This window comes from Calypte anna, chromosome Z (assembly GCF_003957555.1).
Source record: "Calypte anna isolate BGI_N300 chromosome Z, bCalAnn1_v1.p, whole genome shotgun sequence".
In the NCBI taxonomy this organism is placed as follows: Eukaryota; Metazoa; Chordata; class Aves; order Apodiformes; family Trochilidae; genus Calypte; species Calypte anna.
The window spans coordinates 26,577,298-26,603,628 of NC_044274.1; the positions used below are offsets into that span (position 1 = coordinate 26,577,298).

Genomic DNA, 26,331 nt, shown 5'->3' on the forward strand with positions numbered 1-26,331 from the left:
GCAATAAAAATCAAAAGCAGTTAAAAAGCTTTACTCACTTAGTGTGTGAATGGCTATCAGAAATTGTTGTGTTGGCTCTGCCCTATATGACTAGACACAAATCCTGACCAAATCCAAAAGCTGAAATAAGCAAATGCATCATCACTGTCATTGTTAATGTTACTTCAAAAGCAAAACTAGATTAAATTATTTTTAATCAATATTATTTACCATTTTAATTTTGAAATTATTTGCTAGTAGTCTAAAAAGTAAAATAACACAAAAAAAATATGATAGCTTCCTCTTCCTGTTTCTTCTCTCTGCAGTGATTTTACTACAGTCAAACAGTTTACACAATATGAAGCAGTCAACTAAAACCTAGTTACAAGTTATGTCCATATTTTTTCATGGAATTTAGAACTATAATAGTCAAAAGCTCTCATTGAGTTTGAGGGTGGATCATTCTGTGTACTTATTCCCAGTCTTCCTAGTCTGTTTGTTGTTGTCAAATGAACTGACAAATAAGAGGCATTCAGGTCGAAGTGAACTTTTTGTAATGCATTCTGAACAGTGCAATGTTTGCAATATTGTCCCCACCATTTTTTGAAAACTCTGAAGTAGACCCTTAATGAAGTATTGTTCAAGAAAACAACAGAAGTACTTCAATTCAGGGTGTTGGATTGCTCTCACTTCTACTATCAGAAATATTTTAAAAGAAAACTAATGAAACCTAACCTTCAGAGTAGATAATGATGGATAATTTAAATCTCGGTGGCATCTGGATATTTATTGACATGTTTTGAGTGACAGGCCTATCCTGGAAGGAGTATGATTTTAGAATTAAAGTATGTCATGGGGATAAAGATTTTTATCAGAGAACAGAAATTTTCTAGAAAAATGTTAGGTTCTCCAGCATCAGGTTTATTCAAGTATCCTTGAGCACTTTTTGGTTTGTTCTGTATTTTGTAACTACTGACCTGTCAACTACCTAGTAGTAGTTAAAGAACAATTGATCAAACATGTAGAAGGACAAAATATTTTCTTCTGTAAAGCTGAAATTTTTGTTAAAGGCACTGGGATCTGCCTTCCTTTTTTTTTTTTTTTTTTTTTTTTCCTCCCCTTTAGACAAAGCTAACTGAATGCATGAATGCCACTGCACATAGCTGACAAAGGCAAAGCATCTTTGTGAAAAGGCTCTGTAAATTCTTTCCCACAGAAGTCAACGAAAGGGTCCGTTGTCCTGGGCTACGTATTTCGTCACTTAAACCTCGTGGAGATAGATTACTTTGGACTACGCTACTGTGACCGAAGTCATCAAACAGTGAGTAAAAGACACGGCAGATTGGATTTTCCATATGTAGGATTTGCCCTGTTTGTGCTGTTTGCCTGTAGAGCATTACATTGCCAGATTTTCACTAAATTCTGCAATTTCCTGACTCAGGTTTCCAGTGAGAATTTGTTTGCGCATTGAAGTCAAAGAATAACCATTACTAACCTAGATAGGTACAGAAATAAATGCTAGGTATTGTTGAAGACTAAATGAAGAAAGTATAAATAGTACAAAATTGTGATATAATAGGATTAATAGTTTTCCCCTTTTACACCGTGCCATGAAGCCAGTTCTTGGTGCACTATGCTGTCTGGCTTCACTTGGCCTGTTTCAGAGTGTATTGGTTTCAGAGTTGGTCTGTGTGTCTGCGTGTTCACTGGCAGCAGTCATGGTGTAGGCAATGATGTTTTCACTCCACCTAAACCATTTCTGTATCCTTGAGCTGGTGGTCTCACCAGTCTTCTTGACAGAGGCTCACCAGATGTCCGAGAGCTTTTTCCACCAGGACATTACTGTCCTAAATAGGCAAGAAGGTCAAAAGCAGGTGGAGATATTTCAGCCAAAGCAGCCTCTGTCCTGGGGCATTGCTGTCTGGAGTGAGTGTCCACCCTAAATGGCCTGTGCAGGTTTTGCTGCAGGGATGAGAAGCAGAGGATGGTCAGCAGGTAGGACCAGCAATGTATTCATAGGGTGGTCTTCACATATTTTGATTTTATAAAGGAAATAATGCCTGGCTTTTTGTTAAATTAAGTCAAGCAATCATTAATTTAAAGTCATTGTAGTGTGCTGAGAGTCCTACACAAGACTGTGACCTATCATGTGTCATCTAAAATAATAAATTATTGAATTGGCTAACTGTTTGCCAATTTCTTCTGTTTAGCAGAAGCTGAACTTACGGAGACTGAAGTCAGAACAGACTGAGAGTCATGCACTGCCCTCCTCAGTATATCTTTATTTCTGTGTGATAGTCTATACATTTTTAAATTCAGTTCCTTGATAAGCATCTAACCAGGTTTCACTCCAAGGAGATGAAAGTCAGATTCATCTATCAACTAAGGGTAGACTGTTAAAACTAGTATTTTTGATCTTAACCAATGAGCAATCTTGAGGCACTTATTTTCCTTTTCATTTTCTGAATGCTGACATCTTGTGCTCATGAGGACTTGCTTCTTACTTTGTGTTTAACACACTCCTCTTTCATGTACCCAAGCCAAAAATGGGTTGGACTGAGCCATCTGGGAATCAGAAAAAAATTCAGTTTGACAGCAAGAGCAAATTACTTGACATTATTAAATATTCAGAGTTAAGAAAATTGGAATTTTGGTCATTAGGAGATTATCCCTTATTTATACATACATCTCAATCTCCTTAATGAAAGATACATCCCGTTTAATACTTGAGAATATTGTTAAGCCCAGAAAGCCAGGCTATCTCAGTCACCTCAGAAAGCCACTGTATCCTGGGCTGCATCAAAAGCAGCATGGCCAGCAGGTCAAGGGAGGTGACTCCCCCCCTCTGCTCCCCTCTTGTGAGACCCCACCTGGAGTATTGTGTCCAGTTCTGGGGGCCCCAAAACAGGAAGGAGATGGAGCTGTTGGAACAAGTCCAGAGAAGAGCCACAAAGATGCTCAGAAGGCTGGAGCACCTCTGCTATGAATACAGGCTGAGAAAGTTGCCTTATTCAGTGTGGAGATGTCCAGGCAGACATTATAATGGTCTTCCAGTACCTGAAGGGAACCCGTAGGAAAGCTGTGGAGGGACTTTATGTAAGGGCATATAGAGACATGACGAGGTAACAGATTCAAACTGAAGAAATTCTTCACTGTGAGGGTGGTGAGACATGGGCACAGGTTGTCCGGAGAAGCTGAGGATGTCCCCTCCCTGCAAGTGTTCAGGCCAGGTTGGGATGGGAGTTGAAGCAACCTGGTCCAGTGGGAGGTATCCCTGACCATGGCAGGGAGGTTGGGACTACATGATCTTAAAGGTCCCAAACCATTCTATGGTTCTGTGATTCTGTGATTCTGATTTGATTGTATAGCAGTGCATTTTGGATTATGGTAGTGTGCATGAGCTGTAGGCCATAGTGCTAGTAACTCAGCCTCTCCAAATCAAATGCAGCCTTTTTGCCTTTTTCTGTCAGATAATGCTCCAATTGTGCAAATTTAATGTTCGGCTTTGTCTTTCTTCTCTGGCCAGCCCAAGGTCAGGAAGCCACTGTGCTTCTTAATTTTCCCATGGATTAGGAAGGCATTCATCCCACTTCCTTTTTTTTGCCTGCTCTTGCAGCAACACTGGTCATGCTGGGGGACACAGTCTGTGCTAGCCCACTTATGGAATTCCATGCATGGTGGTCTGCCAACCTGCGGTTTCGCTGCCTCCTGTCCCTTGTGCTCTCTCCCTCTGATGGGAATGCTGTCTGTCTGCCCTGCCTGTGGGTGTTCTTTGCAGGGAAATCCCAGGTGGGTGGGAGTGCAGTGCACCCATCAGCTCTGTCCTGACATGCTGCTTGGAAGCAGCCAGGAGATACAGCCAGAGACCACAGCAGGGGCCGTGTTACAGGGTGCACCTGCCCTGCCATGGAGATGCTGCCACAGCGACTGAACGACGGAGTTTGTGATGCAGGCTTTGCACCTGGGCTGTGTTGTAGCAAAATATGGTGAAAAAGCCTGTTCCTTTTGGTTGCCTGTGTATGGGTAATTAAAAGATGATGCTGTTTTACTTAGAAATTTTGTAAATGAGTAAACCGGTGCTACTGTGTTTCATCTTATGTGTTTTATGACAATGTTTCTAGCTTGATATTTTTAGTGAAATCTTGTAAGCTCTTAAAAATGTCCTGTATAAAGGAAAAGCTTCCCTGTAACAAAAAACACCTTGTACTTTAACTAAAAACTAAACTGTCCTATATTGGAAATTAGTCCTATAACAGCTGGCAAGAAGCTTAGATTTGAATTTTGGATTGTGTTTTGGATTGTTGCAGCAGGCTTCCTCAGGGAAGGAGGAAAAGGTTACCTTGCTAATTAGTTTTAAAACCATGCTCCTGAGTTAGTCTCAGGCAGAGAAACATGTTTGGAGGTTTGACCACCTATTGCACTGCTTGTTTGCTGTGGAGATTACTTTATTATTTGGTCTGTCAGGTTTTTTTGTCACACTGTATCTATTTAGCTGATAATGAATAAAGGAGGGTGAAGTAAACTGTAATTTAACGAAAGCAGCCTAGTCACAAAAGACAGAGGCAAGATGCAGTTGTTTTCTTGTGAAGCTGAGCTTTCTACAGTGCTGCAGTGAAAGACCAGGTCTTCTGTGGCACAGTTGAGCACAGAAGCCTGTGCCATCAATTGCATATCCCTGCTGTGCACACTCGTGTACTGGTTAGTTGTTTCTTGATCCATCCAGCCTGATCAATAAAGAAACTGCAGCATGCTCACTCTGTCATGCTACCATTCCAAATTGCGTAGGGTTACAGGTTGAACAGGATGCATGTAACTTAAATTTAGAAAGGGCACGATTTTAACAAATATATTGTTACAGTCAAAAATGTCTGTTCTTTAGGGAATTGCTGTCATATTTTAATGCAGTGTTGTTGTGGTTTAACCCCAGCTGACAACCTATTTTGATCTTAGAATCTTAGAAAAAAAGAACTGTACTGAGCTTGTGTTTTGTTTATGTATGGATTTTACTTTTGCCCACAAGCATGGCATACTAAATTATATAGAAAGAAAATAATTTTTGTACTTGTTAAAATAGATGGCATAGCCAGTGGAGAGAAAACAGAGACTGATAATATTTATTGGAAGTTGGACTTTTTTAGTAAGATTTTCAGTAGACTAAAAAAATCTGGGTAGTGAGGTTGGGTTTTCTTTTACAACAGGTGACTTAAGGTCAGAAAGAACAACCTTTCAGAATGCTGCAGTATTAACAAATTACAAATTACACTGGTGATGTAACACTAAATACAATTAATATAACTTCAGGTTCTAATAAAGAAAACACAGAAGTATTAAATACATATTTATATGTAGGAATTGCAATATGATTTAAACATTTCTGTATAATGAGGATGTCTTGAACTGGACAGATTTAGATTCTTTGCACTGAATATTTGCAGAAAAAAAGTGACAACATAATTATAATTGTTAGTGTTTTCTTAGATTGTGAAAAGATACTGATGATTTCAGATTATAATTGAAAATACTGGGTTTTCTTTTGAAAGCTGAGGTTTTTCCTGTTGGAAATGTTAACAAAAACTGTCTTGTGTGGCATAATGAGTATAGCTTTGGAAGAATCTAATTACAACAGCCCAGGTTTTAGTTTGAATTTGATAGATTTTACTCCATCAGATACTTTATTGATTGATAGCATAGCAAACATTTCAACCTAGTTAATATTTTGCTCCAAACAGGTTATGGAATTTGACCCAGGTTTAGCCCTATGCAGATACAAAGAATGAATATTCCAGATTTGTAGAAAAAATGTTTGCAGTAATTTAAAAGGGTTAAATATTAAATAGTGCATGGTGCTTGGGTGCATACTAGTTACACATCTGGCTCATATGGGAGTCAGATTTGTAAAAATACAAAGGACAATAGAGTCTTAGATATGTTGTTCGAATTTCTACATAAAAAATAAAAGGAAATTACTTTCTTCAATAACCTTGTACATTTATAATCAGTCTTAGTAAATAAAAATTTTAAACTAATACTGTATGATCTTGTAAATAACAGTTGGTAATCTATTAGGCATCACTTTAGTAACTAAATAGTTACATCGATCAGGACTATTTAGAAATCATTAATTTTTTTCTCATTTCTTCTGTACCCATTGAATTCTCCTTTCAGATTGACATAATTTATATCCTGTAGCTGGATGGGTATGTAGTGGGCCCTCCACCACTTTGCTGTTGCAGAGAGCTGTTTATAAGTAGTATCAGTCTCTTGCTGTCTGTGCAGTTGAGATGCAGGTGGGAAATCACTGAGAAGTGGCTTGCAGGCTGCCAAGCAGATAAAAAGAGTGAGGCTGCATGTTGAAGCTGCTTTGACGTTCAAGAATGCAGGGTTTGTTTTCAGCACCTGCTGTACAAGTGCGGTGGATTAATAAAACACTCTGCCTTTTTGTTCCATTTCTCTTGGTGCTTTAACATGTGAACTCAAAACTGTAACTATACCCGATACTATTTATATATATAGGCAAACATTTAACAGGTATCTAATACACATTATCTATGTATGCTCACGTATGTGTGCCCAGAAGGCTCTGTTGCTGGGGTTCATGGTTTTGTAAATGTTCTCATCTTTATTGTCTAACTTTGATTTGAAAAAAGTTTTTCATTTTCCATGAACTTCCATTTACCTTGGGCTTAAAGCATAGGAATCTCCCTGTACTCCACTCACCCCTCGCATTCTTCATGAAAATTTTGGCAGTCTTTGAAGTAATAAATAGCTGCATAGTGATTTTAAGCTCTAGTTTGTGGCATTGCCACAATGCTAAATATTTACTGGAGAAGGCAGATGAAATTCTTTTCTCTTCCCCCCCACCCTCTGTCCCAGGAGTGAACTAGTCTTAGCTGAAGTGTTTAACTTCACTTATGCAGCATGCAGGTCTCAAGGCAGGTCTCAACAGTAACCTCAGAAGAGTGCCTTTCCTCATACCAGCTGACACTTACTTTCATTAGCAGCTGTGTCTTTTACATGGGTGAGGGAGGGGAGTACAGTTCCTCCTGGTAGCTCAGTTTGGGGGAAGGAGAGGGTTACTGTTTAGTGATACAAATAAGCAGATTTGTTCCCTCTCCTCTCTTCAGATTCTCCTTAAATCTGAACGTGCAGTTTTCCTTCTTAGTTTGCCTCACTCCCACAAGCACAGAAATTGCCTTCAGAAGACTATAGAAAAAATACAATTTTACTTGTCAGTCAAATACAGCCTAGTGAGAATTACAACTTCCAATGCAACTCTGTTTTGATTGTGTTGTCTACAGGTGTTCATATGGTCTTTAATTGAATAACACGGGTGATGGAGTTCAGGGTGTAGAAGCAATCAGAAATCTAACTTTTCTGTGCTCATCTTGGAACTGTGAATGAAAGAAGATCCATTGATTGCTGTTATTTTTTTTACACATAATTGAACATGGAAAGGTAAACTGTGAAGAGGACTACAAGGCAATATGTCTTGAAGAATGTTTCAGTTCAGGAGTCCTTAATGAAGGAACTATTCCTTGATAGATTTTGCTCTCATTTTTGAAACAGGACAGTTTTGATCTTTTTCAGTGAAACACAAAGCTGTCAAGGGTAAGCAAGTTAGCTTGACAGTGTGTTGTTCATATTGCAGTTTGAGAAAAGGTCAGACCACCATATGACTGTATCACTTAGCCAAATGTGTACTTCAAAGTAATTTTGCCTTTTTTGCTGCCTGTTGACTGTAAAATCTCTTTGTCAGCCTATTTTGCTATATTTCTGGTTAGGAATTCTAATAGAATGTTTGACCAAGTATGGTAAGTTTTTCTCTCCTTCCCAACTTCTGTTCAGGTTAAGAGGGTTAATATTTGAATAGCTAGGTAAATATATAGGTATATTTGGTACTTATATATATATATGTATATACTGATGCATGTACTGATTTTTTTCCTTAGAAACTTAGGAAATTTTCTAGTGAATAAGCATTTCAGGATTTGGAATTGTAATGGCCAAGAAAAAGGCATACAGGTGTTTCTATTGCAGGTGGGTCAGCAGATGACGGAAATAGTTATTTTCACATTTTGTCAAATTAATCAAGTTTTCTGGACAGGAAGAGATTTTTTTATTAATTATTTTATTCTTATTCTCTATATGTTTAGTTCAGGGGGGCAAGTAAGAAGTGTCTTTGGTCATTGGTCCATGTAGCTGTTCATGCAAAAAAGATGTGGCTACCAAGGGGGTAGATTCAATTTGCCTTAATTTGTTCTTTTTAGCAGCTGTGTTCTGCAGCCTTTTTGTTTTGTGTTTTAAGAAGAACTGCCAATCTCAGCTTATCCAAAAAATTTGTGTATGATGGAAGAGGACTGAAGAAAAGGAGGACAATAATCATCTTGGCAGCTGCCTCTGCACCTTCTTCCAAAACTGAATCATGGAAATGTTAAGCTAAGGAAGAAAAAATTAGCTGTAGGGATTACAAGACCAGGGCACTGGTGACCTGTGTGGCCATAGTGTGAAGTACACTGGTGGTCTGTGGTCAGTAGTAACACCAGGATAAGTTTTATTATAAGTTTTATTAAGTCAGGGCAGAGTAATTGATGAGAAATTATACTGGGGCCTGTCTGTTGATCAGATGGTATGGAAAAACATTGGGCATTTCATCCTGTTGTGGCATACCTTGACCATCTCTGATACATTTGTCCAACTAGTCCTGTGAACAGTCCAGTGAAGAGTCTGTGCCCTCCTGAAATTGGTGCCAGTTTCCAGTTGTCCTCTGCCCCTACTACTAGAATGCCTTTCTGAAAACTGAAATTAATTTTTCCTTCCTTACTGTTAATTTGATTTCTTCGTTCTTGGTGGACGTGAAGGAAACTCAGTCACTTGTTTTTTGTGCAGTTTCTGAGGTGCTGGAAAAGTGCTGTTACACCTATTTCCCACTTTAGTATTTTGTTTTCAAAAAACATGGGAATACTCTCCAGTCTTTCCTTGTAGGTTACTTAGAGTTACCCTGTTTAGATTAATCTCCCAGGAAGAAAATAACAAGGTTGCACATCCATAAACTAGCTATAGCTGACCAGGTAGACACCAACAGGTACCTAGTATGGTACTTCTGCAGAGCCAGCTTGTCACAAGACTGAAATGTGATGGCTTTTACCAAAAAGATTTCCTTTTAGGGAGACCCCTACCCCCAGAGAAGATATGCAATGTTAGACTTGCATAGAAACACAGAAGCTGGTGTGTTTCTCTGATCAGAATCAGGCTGGAGGTAGCCATTAGCAGACTCAAGTGTGTCAGTCTACTAATAAGTATCAATAAATACAGAATTGCAATTGTTCTGCACTAATTTTCCATGTTAAGCGACTAATTTCCATAATTCTCTGTCTCACAGTACTGGCTGGATCCTGCAAAGACCCTTGCTGAACATAAAGAATTGATAAACAGTACGTATCTAACTGGAGATTAAAGAAAGTACCTGAAGGTGAAGTAACAGAGGCAATGTTTATGTGTATACAGCCTCTACAATATTTATGTTCTAGTCACAACAGATTGATAGTTCTTGAACAAGTTTAATTGTTGTTCATAGCTGTATCAAAATATCACACATAGATGGAACATACCATATTTTTCCAATTATTCGTGTAATCACTGTGCAAATATTTCTTTGTGCTTATGTTTTATTTTAGAATAATAAATGGTAGTATTCTTAATTTACCTGTATCATACTGTGCTATACCATACAATAGTCAACTTAGATTCCTTTTCGCTTCTGAAAGTAAAAGTAATGCCTCTTACTGATAACAGAATGTCTGCTGTTACTGTTATCCTTCAGATATCACAGATACAAGGCCTATTCTTTTTATTATAATTAAACATAATGAAAATATTATTTTCCTTAAGTATTTGGAGTATGCATGGAACAAAACGGCTACCGGCAGCGTGCTGCGTAACCTTGCTGTTGGAGGGTTTCTACCGAGACCAATCAGCTGTAAGGGGGCGGCACCCACCCGGACCACGAGGGATTTGAAGTGCCTGCTGGGAGCGCCAGCGACCCGGAGCGCGGCGAACAGGAGCAGGCAAACAGGAATTAGAAGCGGCAGTTAACGAGGCAGTTCGCGCAGGCAGAGCAAGCAGGAAGGGCACAGATAACAATGGTGTCAAAAAAAGCAAAAACTGTTGCTGTTGAGAAAAAGGGTGTGTCTGTACAGTCAGAATCCCTTAAGAGGAACAATAAAATGGACGTAGCTGTTCAAGTCTCTGGCTGTGAAGAATGTTTAAGCCTCGTCCTGGCACCGGCGGACAGTGAAAATAAGGTCTGTGTGAGATGTGAGCAGGTCAACGACCTGCTGAGCATGGTGGCAGAGCTTAAGGAGGAGGTGGAGCGACTAAGAAGTATTAGGGAAAGTGAAAAGGAAATTGACTGGTGGAGTCACACCCTTTCAACTACAATTGAAATCCAACAGGAGACGGTGAAGCCCTGCCCCTCCTCCTATCAGGCAGCTGATGCTGATGCAGACCAGGTGGATAGGGGAGAATGGAAACAGGTCCCCCACCGAAAAGGCAAAAGAATTCTCTCCCAACCCCCACCACTCCCCCAGGTGCCCACAGAGAACAGATATGAGGCCCTGGACTCAGAGAATCAAGAAGAGGACAGACAAGAGGACGATCTGTCCATAAGGCCTCCTGTTCACCCCCTGTCTAGCAGACGGATTAATACTTCACCTACAAAGAAAAGAAGAAGGGTAGTCGTAGTTGGTGACTCTCTTCTGAGGGGAACTGAGGGCCCTATATGTCGACCTGACCCATCCCATAGAGAGGTCTGCTGCCTTCCTGGCGCCCGGGTGAGGGATATTAGTAAGAGACTCCCTCAGCTAATTCAGTCCTCAGACTATTACCCACTGTTGGTAGTTCAGGCTGGCAGTGACGACATTATTGGAAGAAGTACAAGAGGGATTAAAAAGGACTTCAAGGCCCTGGGTCGGTTAGTCGATGGGTCAGGAGCACAGGTAGTCTTCGCCTCAGTTCCTGCAGTAGAAGGCTTGAATGAGGAGAGGACTAGGAAAAACCATCTCATTAATAGGTGGCTAAGGGACTGGTGCCACCAGCGGAACTTCGGGTTCTTCGACCATGGGGCAAATCCCAAACTGCCTTGTGTCATTAGATCTGATGGACTTCATCTAACTAACAGGGGGAAAAGGACTCTAGGTCATAGGTTGAAGGGGCTGATGAGGAGGGCTTTAAACTAGGTTTGAAGGGGGAGAGGGTTGAAACTGAGCTCTCCAGAGAGGAACCTAAAGGTGGACTACCTGAGATAAATGACAAATCAGCAGCCCAGCTGAAGTGCATGTATACCAATGCACGCAGCATGGGCAACAAACAGGAGGAGCTGGAAGCCATCGTGCAGCAGGAAAGCTATGATGTAGTCGCTATCACGGAAACATGGGGGGATGACTCCCATGACTGGAGTGCTGCCATGGGTGGATACAGGCTCTTCAGAAGGGACAGGCAGGGTGGGAGAGGTGGAGGGGTAGCCCTATATGTTAGAGAATCTCTCAACACTGTAGAAGTTGAGACCACCAATAATAGGGCAGAATGCCTGTGGGTTAGAATCAGTGGGAAGGTCATCAAGGCCGATATCGTGATGGGAGTCTGTTACAGACCGCCCAATCAGGATGATGAGGTCGACGAAATATTCTACAAGCAACTGGAGGATGTTTCAAAATCATCATCCCTTATTCTCGTAGGTGACTTCAACTTGCCAGACATCTGCTGGGAACTCCACACCGCAGAGAGGAGGCAGTCTAGGAGATTCCTAGAGTGTATTGAAGACAATTTCCTGCTCCAACTAGTAAATGAGCCCACCAGGGACGGAGCCCCACTTGACCTTCTTTTCACAAACAGAGAGGGGCTGGTGGGAGATGTGGTGGTTGATGGACGACTGGGACTTAGTGACCATGAAATAATAGAGTTTTCAATACTCAGGGATACAAGAAGGGTTGTCAGTAAAACCTCTGTGTTGGACTTCCGGAGAGCAGATTTTGGACTATTCAAAAGACTAGTTCAGAATATACCATGGGAAACAGCCCTTGAAAACAGAGAGGTCCAGGAGGGATGGACATACTTCAAAGAGCATATTCTGAAAGCACAGGAACAGGCTGTCCCAGAGTCCCGGAAGGCGAGCCGGCGGGGAAGGCAACCAGCCTGGCTGAACTGGGAGACTCTGAAAGAAATTAGGATTAAGAAGAGGGCCTATCAATTATGGAAAAAAGGGCTAACTTCTCAAGAGGAATTTAGGAATATATTCAGGTCATGTAGAAAGAAAATCAGAGAGACAAAAGCACAACATGAACTGAATCTTGCTACCTCTGTGAAGGACAATAAGAAATCCTTCTACAGATACATCAATAGCAAAAGAAGAGGCAAGGAAAACATTCATTCTGTACTGGACATGGGTGGGAATATAGTTATCAAAGATGAGGAAAAGGCTGAGGTATTTAACACCTTCTTTACCTCAGTTTTCAACAGAAAGACAGGTTATCCTGTTGACAGCAGGCTTCTGGAGCCTATAGAAGGTGATAAAAATCTAAACAGCCCCCCTGTAATATTGAAGGACACAGTCAGTGACCTCTTGAGCTGCTTGGACCCCCACAAGTCTATGGGACCGGATGGGATCCACCCAAGAGTGATGAGGGAGCTGGCAGAAGAGCTCGCCAAGCCTCTCTCTATCATCTACCAACAGTCCTGGCTCACTGGGAACATCCCAGATGATTGGAAGTTGGCGAATGTCACGCCAATCCACAAAAAGGGCCAGAAGGAGGACCCGGGAAGCTACAGGCCCATCAGCCTGACCTCAGTGCCTGGCAGGGTTATGGAGCAGATCATCCTCAGTGCAATCACACAGCACCTGCAGGATGGGCAAGGGATCAGACCCAGCCAGCATGGGTTTAGGAAGGGCAGGTCCTGCCTGACCAACCTGATCTCCTTTTATGATCAGGTGACCCGTCTGGTGGATGAGGGGAATCATAGAATCATAGAATCATAGAATCCTAGGGGTTAGAAGGGACCTCGAAAGATCATCTAGTCCAACCCCCCCTGCCAGAGCAGGGACCCCCCCTGCCAGAGCAGGGAAGGCGGTGGATGTGGTCTACCTGGACTTCAGCAAGGCCTTTGACACCGTCCCCCATAGCATTCTCCTGAAAAAGCTGTCAGCCCACAGCTTGGACAGGAGCACCCTGTGCTGGGTTAGGAACTGGCTGGAGGGCCGGGCCCAGAGAGTGGTGCTGAATGGGGCTGCATCCAGTTGGCGGCCGGTCACTAGTGGTGTCCCCCAGGGATCAGTATTGGGCCCAGTTCTGTTTAATATCTTTATCGACGACTTAGACGAAGGGATTGAGTCCATCATCAGCAAATTCGCAGATGACACCAAGCTGGGAGGAAGTGTGGACCAACTGGAAGGCAGGAGGGCTCTGCAGAGGGACCTGGACAGACTAGAGAGCTGGGCCGATTCCAACGGGATGAGGTTCAACAAGGCCAAGTGCCGGGTCCTGCACTTTGGCCACAACAACCCCATGCAGCGCTACAGGCTGGGGACAGAGTGGCTGGAGAGCAGCCAGGCGGAAAGGGACCTGGGAGTCTGCATTGACAAGAAACTGAACATGAGCCAGCAGTGTGCCCAGGTGGCCAAGAAGGCCAATGGCATCCTGGCCTGTGTCAAAACCAGCGTCACCAGCAGGTCCAGGGAGGTGATTCTTCCCCTGTACTCAGCGCTGGTTAGGCCACACCTCGAGTATTGTGTCCAGTTCTGGGCCCCTCAGTTTAAGAAGGATGTAGAGGTCCTGGAACAGGTCCAAAGGAGGGCAACCAGGCTGGTGAAGGGACTCGAGCACAGACCCTATGAGGAGAGGCTGAGAGAGCTGGGGCTGTTCAGCCTGAAGAAGAGGAGGCTCAGGGGAGACCTCATTGCTGTCTACAACTACCTGAAAGGAGGCTGTAGCGAGGTGGGAACTGGACTCTTTTCACAGACGACCTTCAACAAGACAAGAGGACACAGTCTTAAGTTGTGCCAGGGGAGGTTTAGGTTAGATATTAGAAAGAATTTCTTCACGGAGAGGGTGATTAGGCTATGGAATGGACTGCCCGGTGAGGTGGTAGATTCTCCGTCCCTGGAGACATTTAAAAAAAGACTGGATGTGGCACTCAGTGCCATGGTCTAGCAACTGCTCCGGTGGGTCAAGGGTTGGACTAGATGATCTCTGAGGTCCCTTCCAACCCGGCTAATTCTATGATTCTATGATTCTATGAAATGTAGCTGTGAGAATTTTCGTTCTGAGTTGACTGAATCTTTTTGAACAATAAAGTTTTAAAAAAGTGAATTAGAGAAGCTTTTCCAAATATGTTTTAAATTAAAGTGGCAAATAATTAAAGTTGGTCCATAAGAAAATTTAAATTATGGAAGGGATTAATATTCCGTATTATTATGACAGGGAATTACATTTCATGTACAGTTAGATTTTTAAAAAAGTTTTAGTGGAAAAAGGTTTCTACAGATTAAAATCAAGCAGTGAAAAAAAAATGGAGAAATAGTAAGTTAGCAATAAAGTCTAAAGTTAAATCTTCAAAATAAGTAAAATCTTCAAATAGCCCAAAAAGCTGTGAATAAAGAAGCACAATACTAGAAAAATAATAACAGTATCTTTTTCTCTCTCTTGTCATGAATCTTGTGTATGGACTTGCCATATAGATGCAAGCTTTTTTTCGGAAAATTCCATGTTTCGTAAAATATTTAATGAGGCTTCTTAGTAGCTGTTTCAGTGTTATCTAGTAACAGTTAATAATGATTAACAGTTCAAAACAACTAATTTTTGCATCAAATTTTTTCCCTCAGCTGGACCACCATACACTCTGTATTTTGGCATTAAATTCTATGCAGAGGATCCATGTAAACTTAAAGAAGAAATAACAAGGTACAGTATTAAATAGGAATGTAGTTTCTTGATTTAATGGTAGTAATGTACTATACCAAGGCTCAGGCTGTTGTAGTGTGGCTCGGTTTCCGAATGTTTTTTGCTGGAACATTGATGTGTAGGAGAATTTTAACTAATGTCACAGTTGTCAGTATGGACAATTATTTGGCAGGTGCTCTCTGGTGCATCAAAATCCGAAGGGACTGGATTTGCATTTGTGTGGGAAGGAATTAATTGTTACATCTGCATTTATATTGCGCTATAACCAAGTTCAGAGTTTACTTGAATATCAAATATAAATACAGGGAATTTTCTTCTTTATTGACCATAGCTTAAATTCCAGAGGATTTATTTTTATCTTTCTAAAAATATGTGAAGGAAATTGAAGAGTTGCATGCTTTTGATTCTTTTTGCTAAGCTTGGCCCCTACAAAATATGAGGATGCACACACATGAGCATGTGCACACAGTGACACAGATGCACACATGTGCTTGCCTGAACTGCAATTCACAGAGTTTCTGTTTTCTTTATTTATGAAAGGTATCACACAATTATCTTTATGTTGAAAATTAAATTTGAGAATTTGGATAGGTAGGTGGACAAAATTGTTGTGCCGGCTTGCATTTATAAATGCCAAAATATTTCTTTTGATGTCCTAGGAGTATGACACATGAGAATTAATTAGCATGCATGCAGAGTTTTAAATTCTCCTTAATGAAAGGTGGCAGTTGTTTGAACTCAGCCAGAATATTGTTTTTGAACCTGAATGAGAGAATTCTTTAGTTTCCATACTGGCACGTCAGGAGCAGGAGTCTCCAAGATAACATAATTGAGACTGCCCTGGTAAAAACAATAAACACTGTGATTTTCCAAGTGAAAGAGAGTAAGCTGGCTGCGGTGGGATGCCACTGTGCCACGAAAGCTTGATGCAATTTTCACATACTCTTCCAGAAAGACTTTCAGCTCTGCTCACAGAACAAGACAGATGGCTCTGGGAAGGGAGCGTCAGCCACTGAACCTGTTGTAATTCATACCCAGGAGGCAGGGTGGAGATGTGTCTGGGAAATGGCAGGGGATAAATTTTTGAATGTGATTCTCTTTGCCTTGTGATAAGGTCAAGGAGTGATTTGCACTGCTGATTAGGTGTGTGAAACGAGGTGAGAAACATTTTGGTATAATTAGTAAGCCTCTCTTCCATGTCTATCCAAGTGTTAGCTTGTGCAAAATTTGCAAGTTAGAAGGTGCGGAGGGAGGGTATAAGAAAGCAATGCACTCATCTTCAAGGAAATACACAAAGTAGTCAAATGCTCTCAACATTTCTGAGCATTTATTATTTTAGGGTTTTAAACCTCGGAAGGGTGGTATACCTTTTAAAAAAAAACTAACAACTTTCTTCTGATTAGGAAGGGATAGAGGCCCTGTTTTTCTTTATTATGGTTATTTTCAGTGTAAGTGTGTAATTCCAATGATATGTTAAGTGTTTTGTGCTAACTGACATGTTGCTTTGGATCATATGTTTGTTACTCTAATGGATATGTGAGTGTACTCTGCTGTTATTAAGTGCTGATTATCTGTGGTGTCATATGATTACTATTGGCAAAAAAAATGAAAACCTGTCAAATTGTAATTGCTTCACAGGAAAAAATCTGTCTGGCTTGTGGGAAAAAGCTGTGATTCATATTAATGTTTGCTGGATGTGTTTTTTAGAGTGAATTAACACTCAGGCACTATCACATATGCATGATAAACTTGACAGCACAAAAGATGAGAATGTTTTAGCTACAAGTTTGGACAAAAGGCCTGGTTTTGTGAGGAGCTTAACAGCTTCTGTGAGAGCTGAGTTTGTTCACTTCATAGGAGTCAGTTAAGCACTTAACAGTTGGCTCTGACTGTTCTTTGCAGGGAGATGTGTTTTATTTGCAGTTTCCTATCCTTCTTTATTTTGATAGTACACTATGAGAATGAAGAGATATAGATATCCCTACATGGAAAAGACATTTGTAGCATCATCTGGTATGAAGCTTTGCACTCTAGAGATGGCAAAGTGTTCACTGAAAGACGGGTGCATATCAGAAATGCATTTCATGTTAAAAAGAAGATGCTGTATACTTCAAGAGCATCTAAAATCATCTTTGTCATCACAGTTCACACACAGAAGATTTGTCTAGGTGAAGTTGCATGCATAAGCTAGAAACTATACCAAGGTTTTGCATAGAGTGAGGAAACGCTGCATGTATGTGCTTTGTGTTGCCTAAAGACATTCCAAAAAACATTCTTAAGCAGTGCCTAAGTCCTTCAAAGGACCTTGTTCCTTTAAAGCTATAAATACAAGCCATTTTTAAAAATGGATGGATTTTCCTAGTATTGTTTCTCTCACAGGAGAAATTCTGGGTGATCATTAACCAGAAGGACACAGGCATCCTTATTCAGAGGCTTAAGGAACTGATAAAGTCTAGTAAATTCAATTGGATCTTAAATGATTTGTGGCTCAGCTGTCATACAATCTGCAGCTTGTGAAGTTCCCTGAAATCAGTGCAGATGCACTTAAAATATGCGTATTATCACAAGGTACTTTCATAAGTAACTTGTACTAACAGAGAAAAATTATTTGCAATATAGCTGAATAGCTTTACATAGATAAAGTTGAATCAGTGAATAATGAAAGAATTATATGCTTGTATGGATAACCAGTTTTTTCTTTTAAAAATTGCCATCTGAGTACTGTATGAAGTACTTTTGTATGAAGTGACAGAAATTTGCTTAGGATGATGTGAAACACTACATAAATCTATTGTACTAAAACCAGACAAAATCTGAACAGCATCTAAAAGATTTCCTCTAAATCATATGGGGAACTGCTAAAGCAAACAGATCTTTTTTATGGTGGCTTTTTTTCTTGTCTTTACTTTTCTATCTGTTCTGTGCATGTTGTTTCACTAGAAGTCATCTAAATATGTTCCTCATAACGTGTAGAGGCAGTTAGGACTTGAAAATTGCATTAAAGCTCTTGATATCCCTGCCTCAAGATGGAGAGTACCCTATGCTATGACAGAGTTATCAATACGCCTGTCCATCTTTTTCGTGGGGGTACAGAGTCCATCAAATCTGCATGCTGCTCTGTTTTTTTTGGGGGGGAGTTTGTTTGTTTGGTTGGTTTTTTGTTGTTTTTTTTTAGTTTCTGTACAGGAAACCTTTGAGTAAAAAAGTATCCAATATCCATTTCTCCCTTATCTTTATCCACTGATCAGGTTAAACTTTGGCTCTTGGATAGATATTTCTGTTTTTTAGCCCTCTTCCTGACTTCCTGACTGTTCAAAAAAAAAAAAAAAAAAAAAAAAAAAAGTAATCCAAAGAGAGATATTCCATTTTTAGGTTAATAAACAATTGCATCTGCTCAATATAAGCAGAAAACTGCTGAGTGCATCCCTATCTAGGTTCTTTCACTAAATTAATCTTAGTTATTACTTAAAAGTTATTAGGGGAAAAGCCATTCAGAGAGGAATACCATTTTTCTCTGTCACATAATTATGGTATGTGCTATGTCATCAGTGAACTGGAAGATGATGAAACATAACTTGGAACATCAGACTCAATATTGAAATAATAACTTTATTTTCCCTCTCTGTTCTAGGTATCAGTTTTTCTTGCAGGTCAAGCAAGATGTTTTACAGGGCCGTTTGCCTTGTCCGATCAACACTGCAGCACAGCTGGGAGCATATATAATTCAGTGTGAGTTCTTCTGGCCAACTGGTAGCTTATTTCACTTAATCCTGCATTATGATAGACTTTAGTGGTGACTGAAGATTTCACTAACACTTTATGCATTAATTTCCAAAGAGAGCAAAACTAATATGACTGATTTCAGCTAAAGAACTGCAAATAGGTGACTATTTTGAGGTGGAAATATAAAAGCAATATTGAAGTTAATGTGAAGAAGAAACTGAAACGTCAGTCTGAATACAGCCAAACAATCCTTGCCTTACTCTGGATTGCATACAGAGTGTAACAAAACTGTCATCAGGAGGTTTACACATTTGATGGGCCAACAAAGTCTGTCAAATAAAAGATATTTTGAAGATTACATTATGTCTATATGAATGTGCTTGTGCTTGAAGGGAAGATGTGTTTTGACCTGAAGTGAAGAAATTTAGTTCTATATGTCATTTATCTGCATTCACCCATCAGTAGTTAGCTTGTGAGAAGTTGATGTTATATCCTGCATACTTGAATTGAATGAGCAATCGTTTAGACAGGAGCTATCTTCTGTTTATGGCCTTCTGATTACTACCCACTTTTGGTCTTCCAGGTGGATAGTGATGAATTGGTATCAAGAACTACAAAGCCATCATGAGAGATTTCAGGCCTGTGGAACAACTAGTTGAAGGGCTCGGGCACACAAGTTGTGTTCTACTCCATCCCTCTAATGACAGAGATCAATGAGGGAACTAGCAGGAAGATCTGGTCCATGGGTCCAGCTTTCACCATTGAGGTTGTGTCTGGGTGTGATCTTTGGTCTCCAGGCATATCCTGTCCTTAGCACATGATTTGTTTTCCTTCTTTTGTGGTCAAAGCCTGAGGATTATGGAAAAGTCAGTACACATGGCACAGTATTTCAGGAATGACAGATTTTCTTTTTGGGAATGCTGGAGTTGTTGGTCTTATAGTCATTCCTGTTCTTATTCCTGTCATGGCCAAGAACTATTTTTTTTTACAAAGGTTTTGTAGACAAAGTACTGAACTGAAGAGAGTTCTGTCCAAGGCACATGTTTATTTTATAATTGTATTGCAACATGTAAACTAATATGACTAATGTATGTAAATTAAGGTTGTTTTAAAGGAAATCATACTGGCTATTCACTATGTTCTTTTCTTTACAAAAATTCTTTTTTAAAGGTTATTTTGATTTTGGAAGTGAATTTAATGTTCAAAAAGCACATTGACATTTTGTTGAAAAATGAATTCTTGTGTTTTCTCACAAGAAATGATGCTTGCCCATAGAAGGGTTTACCTTCAGGTGCCTCAGAGTATTTGTCTCCATTTACATTCCCACACTCAGATTTATGTTAGAAGTGTCAGCAAGACTATGGGTCAGATCTGTCTGTAATATTACAGATTATTATGAGGGCACAGATATTCCAAAATCTAGACTTTTCTTCTATACTTGTTGCATAAGCTGCCAAGTAATACCTGTCATGAAATTTCAGCTTTGCTGGCTTGGGCAAGACTATATCTAGTTTTTTAGAAGTGGTAGATTTCCTGTTAGAAAACCTCTAGGTCTTAGAATCTTCAATTTTTCTTTCAAAATGACTGAATATTTTTTAAAATTGTTTTTATGTTCCTTAATATAAACAGTTCTGTACTGGTTTTGGGTTTTTCAACTGGCTGCATAATAAATTGACAGTCAGTTGGAAAGAACTTGCTTGGCGCCAAAAGGTGGATAATATAACCTACTTTTTGATTTACATAAAATGCTGGAAAAGGTGACCTTTTTATTCTTTTTGTGTCCTCTAGCTGAACTGGGGGACTATGACCCATATAAGCACACTGCAGGTTACGTCTCGGAGTACCGCTTTGTCCCAGACCAGAAGGAAGAGCTGGAGGATGCCATAGAACGGATACACAAAACTCTCATGTAAGAATTCCATACTTTTTTGAACTTAGCAGGTACCATCAGACTCGGAGATGCTGTGTAGGTGAGGATGGCAGCAGAATGCAGTGCAGAGGCTCTAGACCCAAGGAAGGAACAAAGGGCACCCACTTATAGTTCTCAGAAACAGAAAACATTTTATGCAATTGGGCAATTTGGGAACTGAGTGGGACAATTGCTGGAAATACCATGTATGACAGAGGTAGGCATGAGTGTTTCAGAACCAGCAGTTTTAATTATGCTTCTGTTGCATCAGTTTTGTAGTTAAAAAGAATGAAATAAAAATTTGTGAGTTCGTGTTTCCTGTACCAGGACTGATTTCCTGCATAATTTTTTGCAAATTTCATATTATGCCTATGCCTCAATCTACTGAGGATAACAACATTTCTTTTCTTCATGTTGTCCTGTGGATTCAAATGAAGTGTTAGGACAAAACCACTTTCAATCTAATGATGTACAGTGTTTGGGATAGGGAAGGAGTGCTTTTAGCAACCTGCATGGGTCTTTGTGAGCACAGCTCACATTGCAGAAGGTACCAGGAAAGCAGTTTGTATGCCAGTGGTTTAAGTGATAATCTCAGGTGCAACATCTGCATTTATTATAGAGGCAGTTTGGTATTACAAGCATAAAGTCCTTTTGTTTTATAAACCAACATATCTTACATAAAACCTGCTGACAATCATCAATATAAATGGTTCCACTGTAAGGAAGAACATACAATTTGTGAGAAAAAAAGCAGCACCTAGAAGCAGTCATCAGACAGCACTGACCCAAACTAATCCTGAAGCTTTGTGTGTGACCTTAGAGGAGTGGAAACACAGGGTATCTGGCAGACCTTGGAATAATTTTGGTTTAATCTGTCTCTACAGAAGTTCAGTGATCTATAGGCATTAAAATTGTACCTGATAACATTTCTTATGTCTGAGGGAGAGCTGAGAAGGCAGCAATAAACTGGATTTACAGTACTTTGCAGGGACAACTATTGAAGAGATTGCAGAAAGAGAATACTGCACTGCAGACAGAACAAAGGGGACTGCAGAGATCTGAAACATGTATGTCAACAGATGATTAATGCAATCCCAATTTAAACTTTGTAAAAGTTGGACAAAACAGAATAACTTTTATAACAGAGAATGCAAAACTTCAATTCTTCATCTTCTAGTCATTGGAATAATAATCACCTTAGACACAGAATACAGAATGTTGCTCTCATGGACATTCTGGATAATCTCTGCCTGATGGTGGATCCCAAGATGGTGCTTTGGGAGTCAGTTTATTTTCTGTCAGACTGCAATTTGTGGATACAATGCCTTCCCTTGATTACTTGTCAACAGAGTGGGAAGCAAAATTTCAGTAGAGACAGCCAGGAGATGGGCTGGAGTGCCCAAGAGATGGGCAAAGCAAGACAAGAACTAGTCACCTCTGGCTCCATTGGTTCTGTCAGTGCTTGAGAGAGGAATAGCAGCAGCAGCATGGAAAGGAAAAATATAGTAGTCTCACAGGGAAGTTGGAGCTAAAAATGTAATTTACAGTAAAGATAGCAAAGCCAGCAAGTGCTCCTGTGAGATCATTTAATATGGATTTAATAGTAGATGCACAAAAAATATACAAAATACATAATTCAGCAATTCAGAGCCCCTTTATATCCAGTTATGGCCTTCTAAGCATGAAATACTTTCAGAGAGATTTTAGACTGAAAAACTCTTGGTTTATGAGAGAGGCTTAACCACTACTCACTGTTTGAAAGCACTGCAAGTCAGAGAGCTTTGGCTTCCAGCTTTCTATTTCAAATACTAGATCACAGTGCCTTCAAAAATGCAGAACCTGACATTGGTTTCGAAAATAAAACAAATGCCAGAAGTTCAACCTTGCGTAAAGCCAAAATAAACATTTACTTGCTTATCTCCAAGTTCATCTTCCTGGTAGCTGTAAAGAAGATGTTCTAACAAATCTGAGCTAGCTGCAATATAACCATTTATTAAGATGAGAGCAGAAAAAACCATTATATAAGCATGTTCATCATGGCCTTTATCAAAGTAATGTAGAGATTATCAGAGCTAGCCATCTTGCTATAATGAAGCACAATCTGGATAAAGGTTAAGTAATTTCTTGACTGTATTTTTGCATGTTAGTGTTATTTGTGCCTTGTAGAGAGTCTGTTCAGTAATTATTTCTGTGTAGTTGCCTGACTGCCTTATAGTAATTGATGGATTACATAAAAATGCGTCAACCCTACAGGTCCTTTCTTGAAGCAAAGAAGTACTGTTTTTTCTGTTCCAGAGATGGGAAGTGAGTCACAGAGAGCTTGTTGGGGTCAACATCATAAAGACTGTGCTTGAGAAATCAAACTCAAGATAAATTTCTGTTTACCAGGCTACCAATACCAAGCCACCTTTATTCCCCTCTATAAAGTTTCTGTAGTCATTACTGTAGCAAATCAGATTAATCATATCTGCCAGTAAGACTACTTCAATTTGGGCACATCTCAAATACCTCTATACCAATGTATGAAGCATGGGGAATAAACACGAGGAGTTGCGCATGTCTACATGCATGAAGAGCTATGATGTTATTGGTATCACTAAGATGTGGTGGGATGGCTCCCAGCTCCTATGATTGGAATGTGGGGATCGCTGGATATGAACTATTTAGGAAGGACAGGAAAGGCATATGAAGAGGGATTGTCACCCTCAATGACCTCTGCCTGGGAATGGATGAGAAGCTGACAGACCCTATGGGTTAGAATTAAAGCAAAGTGAAGGGCAAGTGATAGCATAGTGGGGGTCTGCTATGGTCCACCCAACCAGGATGACCAAGTGGATGAGGCCCTCTTTAGACAGATAGGTCTCATGGTCCTCATGGGGCACTTCAGTCACCCCAGCATCTGCTGGAGGGACAACACAGCAAAGCACCAACATTCCAGACAGTTCCCAGAGTGCAGTGATGACATCTTTCTTGTCTAAATGGTAGAGGAACCATTTGGAGGTTGAAAACCAACCAGAAAAGGAGCTTTGCTGGACCTTGTTCTCACCAACAGAGATGGGCTGGTGAGCAATGTAAAACTTATTAAGACTCATTTGCAATGACCATGAACACTGTAGAGTTCAAGATCCTTAGGACAGTGAGAAAAGTGCAAAACTGATGGCATTTGATTTTAAAAGGTCAGACGTTAGTCTCTTCAAAAATATGCTTGGTAGGGTAGCATGGGGCAAAGCCCTGTGTGGGAAGAGAGCCCAGGAAACCTGGTCCCATGAATGAATATTATCTGGGAGAAGAGAGGATTGACAACAGCCCTGAGGAGAAGGACTTGGGGGTGATGGTGGACCAGAAAGTAATATTAGCTGCCAATGCGTGCTTGCAGCCCAGAAAGCCAACCATGTCCTGGGCTGCACAAAAAGAAGTATAGATGAGGAAGTCAAGGGAGGTGATTCTCCCCCTCTAGTCTGCTCTCATGACAGCCCACCTGGAGTACTGTGTCTACTTCTGGAGACCCCAGCATAAAAAGGACATAGAGCTCCTTGAACATGTCCAGAGGAGAGCCACAAAAATCATCAGAGGGGTGAAGCACCCTATCAAGACAGGCTGAGGAAGTTGGGGTTGTTCAGCCTGGAGAAGAAGAGGCTGTGAGGTGACCATATAGCAACCTTCCAACACCTGGAGGGGGTCCACAAGAAATCTAGGGTAGGGCTTTTTTACACAGGTGTGTAATAAGAGGACAAGGGAAAATGGTTTTAGACTTGAAGAGGGGAGGAGGAAGACATTAGGAAAAAATTCTTTACTATGAGGGTGGTGAGACATTGGAACAAGTTGCCTGAGGAAGATTGGATGGGGCTTTGAGCAACCTGGCCAAGTGGAAGGTGTCACAGGTTGGTCCCTTCCAACCCGAGCCATTCTATGATTCCAAGATTCTCTGAAGACTCATTTTCAATGTAAAGCTTAAAATCTGAAGATAAAATTCAAAAGTTGGGGAGAGCATTGCTTATGAAGGTAATTTATAATGGTTTTAACATGGTCTTTTGTGTTTCTATACACTTACTTATCTGAAGCTCTGATATTGTTTTGCTGCTTGGTTTCAATTAGGTGCCAGGGATTTCAATTAGGTGCCATCACAAAAGAGAGTTGAAACTAAGGTTTGATAGTTCAGTGTGACTATCATCAGCATTGCCAACTGATTGCCATGGGTGACAGTGGTCTATAAAGTTGAGAAGTTTAGAGCTAAGATGGCTGAGAGCATATTCCCCATTATCTCACCTACTAGAGACATTTTTGGGACAACTTTGCAAATAAGATTTGGAAGAAATTCTTCATCCTTTCTGCAATCCAGCATCAAATTGCATTTGTTTTTTTGCAAGACATTTGTTGCATCACATGAACTTCACTTCTGCTAGTGGTGTCTAGATAAACTATTTTTGGTTTGTTGCAGGTTGTCTCTCAGTTTTTTTACATGGCTCAGTAGGTATTCAGGGATTCATTGAGGATGCAATTTTTTGAGAAGTTTTTAAGTCAATGAAGGTAAGGTAAGTCAGGGGTTTCCTGTCTGCATCAAGTCTATATTGTCCTGTCTACTAACCAGGACGACAATCCCAAGGTCAGATAGCAGAGAGAAGTGACCTGTGGTGTACATCTGGATGAGCAAGCAGTGGCTTCAGGGCTTGCAAGTGGGGAAGCAGACACTTGTGGTGTTTAGGAAGGATATGATCTCTCAGTGAAAATGGGAGGGTGGCTTGTATTGCCCCTCTCATGTTTCCCTTTCCACACTGCAGCAGATCTGGGAATAATTGATACTTGGCAAATCAGCTGTTCATGTACTTTGAATTGGTATTACAGGCTGTCAGTGGGACACAGGGAAACAACATGCTGTAGGGAAGGGGGACCATCCACAGGGACTTTGACAGTCTTGAGAGGGGGGACAATGCCAACATTGTGAAGTTCAACAATCCCAAGCACAGATAGAGGCTGGGTAGCAAGTGGATTGAGAGCAGCTCTGAAGAAAAGGACTTGGGAGTGTTGGTTGATGAGAAGCTCAATATGAGCTGTCAACATGCTTTTGCAGCCCAGAAAGCCAACCATACCCTGGGCTGTATCAAAAGAAGCATGGCCAGCATGTCAAAGGACTCTTGTGAGACCCCACCTGGAGTGCTGTGTCCAGTTCTGGAGCCCCAAGCATGGGAAGGACATGGAAGTTTTAGAACTAGTCCTGAGGAAGGCCACAAAGATGATCAGAGGGCTGGAGCTTGTCTCCTGGAAAGGCAGGCTGAGAGAGTTGCAGCGGTACAGCCTGGAGAAGGCTCTGGGGACACCACATAGTGGCCTTCCAGTAACTAAAAAGGGCCTACAGGAAAGCTGGGAAGGGACTTTTTGTGAGGCTTGTATCAATAGGATGAGGGGTAATAGTTTTAAACTGGAAGAGGGTAGATTTAGGTTAGACATGAGGAAGAAATTCTTTACCGTGAGGGTGGTGAGACACTGGCACAGGTTGTGGATGCCTTTTACCTGGAAGTGTTCAAGGCCAGGCTGGATGGAGCTTTGAGCAACCTAGTCCAATGGGAGGTGTTGCTGCCCATGGCAGGGGCCGTGGAACTAAATGATCGTTAAGGTCTCTTCCAACCCAAAACATTCTTTGGCTCTATGATGATTTTATGAAATCCAAATGCCCCTCATATTTAGCTTTGAGAGTAGCTTTCAATGATATTTAGGGCATTCAGTGGCATGAAGTGCACATCTCATGAGTAGTGCATGTTAGCTGCATGGTGT

General features: G+C 40.7%; 1 protein-coding gene across 1 annotated transcript in view; it reads left to right on the forward strand.

The window, feature by feature from the left end:
• EPB41L4A (erythrocyte membrane protein band 4.1 like 4A) overlaps window positions 1-26,331 on the forward strand; it is a 121,339-nt gene that overhangs the window by 44,438 nt on the left and 50,570 nt on the right. Inside the window, exons 2-6 of the mRNA XM_030467418.1 lie at window positions 1,196-1,300; window positions 9,359-9,410; window positions 14,852-14,930; window positions 18,562-18,659; window positions 20,442-20,562. Coding sequence (XP_030323278.1) covers window positions 1,196-1,300; window positions 9,359-9,410; window positions 14,852-14,930; window positions 18,562-18,659; window positions 20,442-20,562 — 455 coding nt within the window. The remainder of the gene's footprint in view (window positions 1-1,195; window positions 1,301-9,358; window positions 9,411-14,851; window positions 14,931-18,561; window positions 18,660-20,441; window positions 20,563-26,331) is intronic.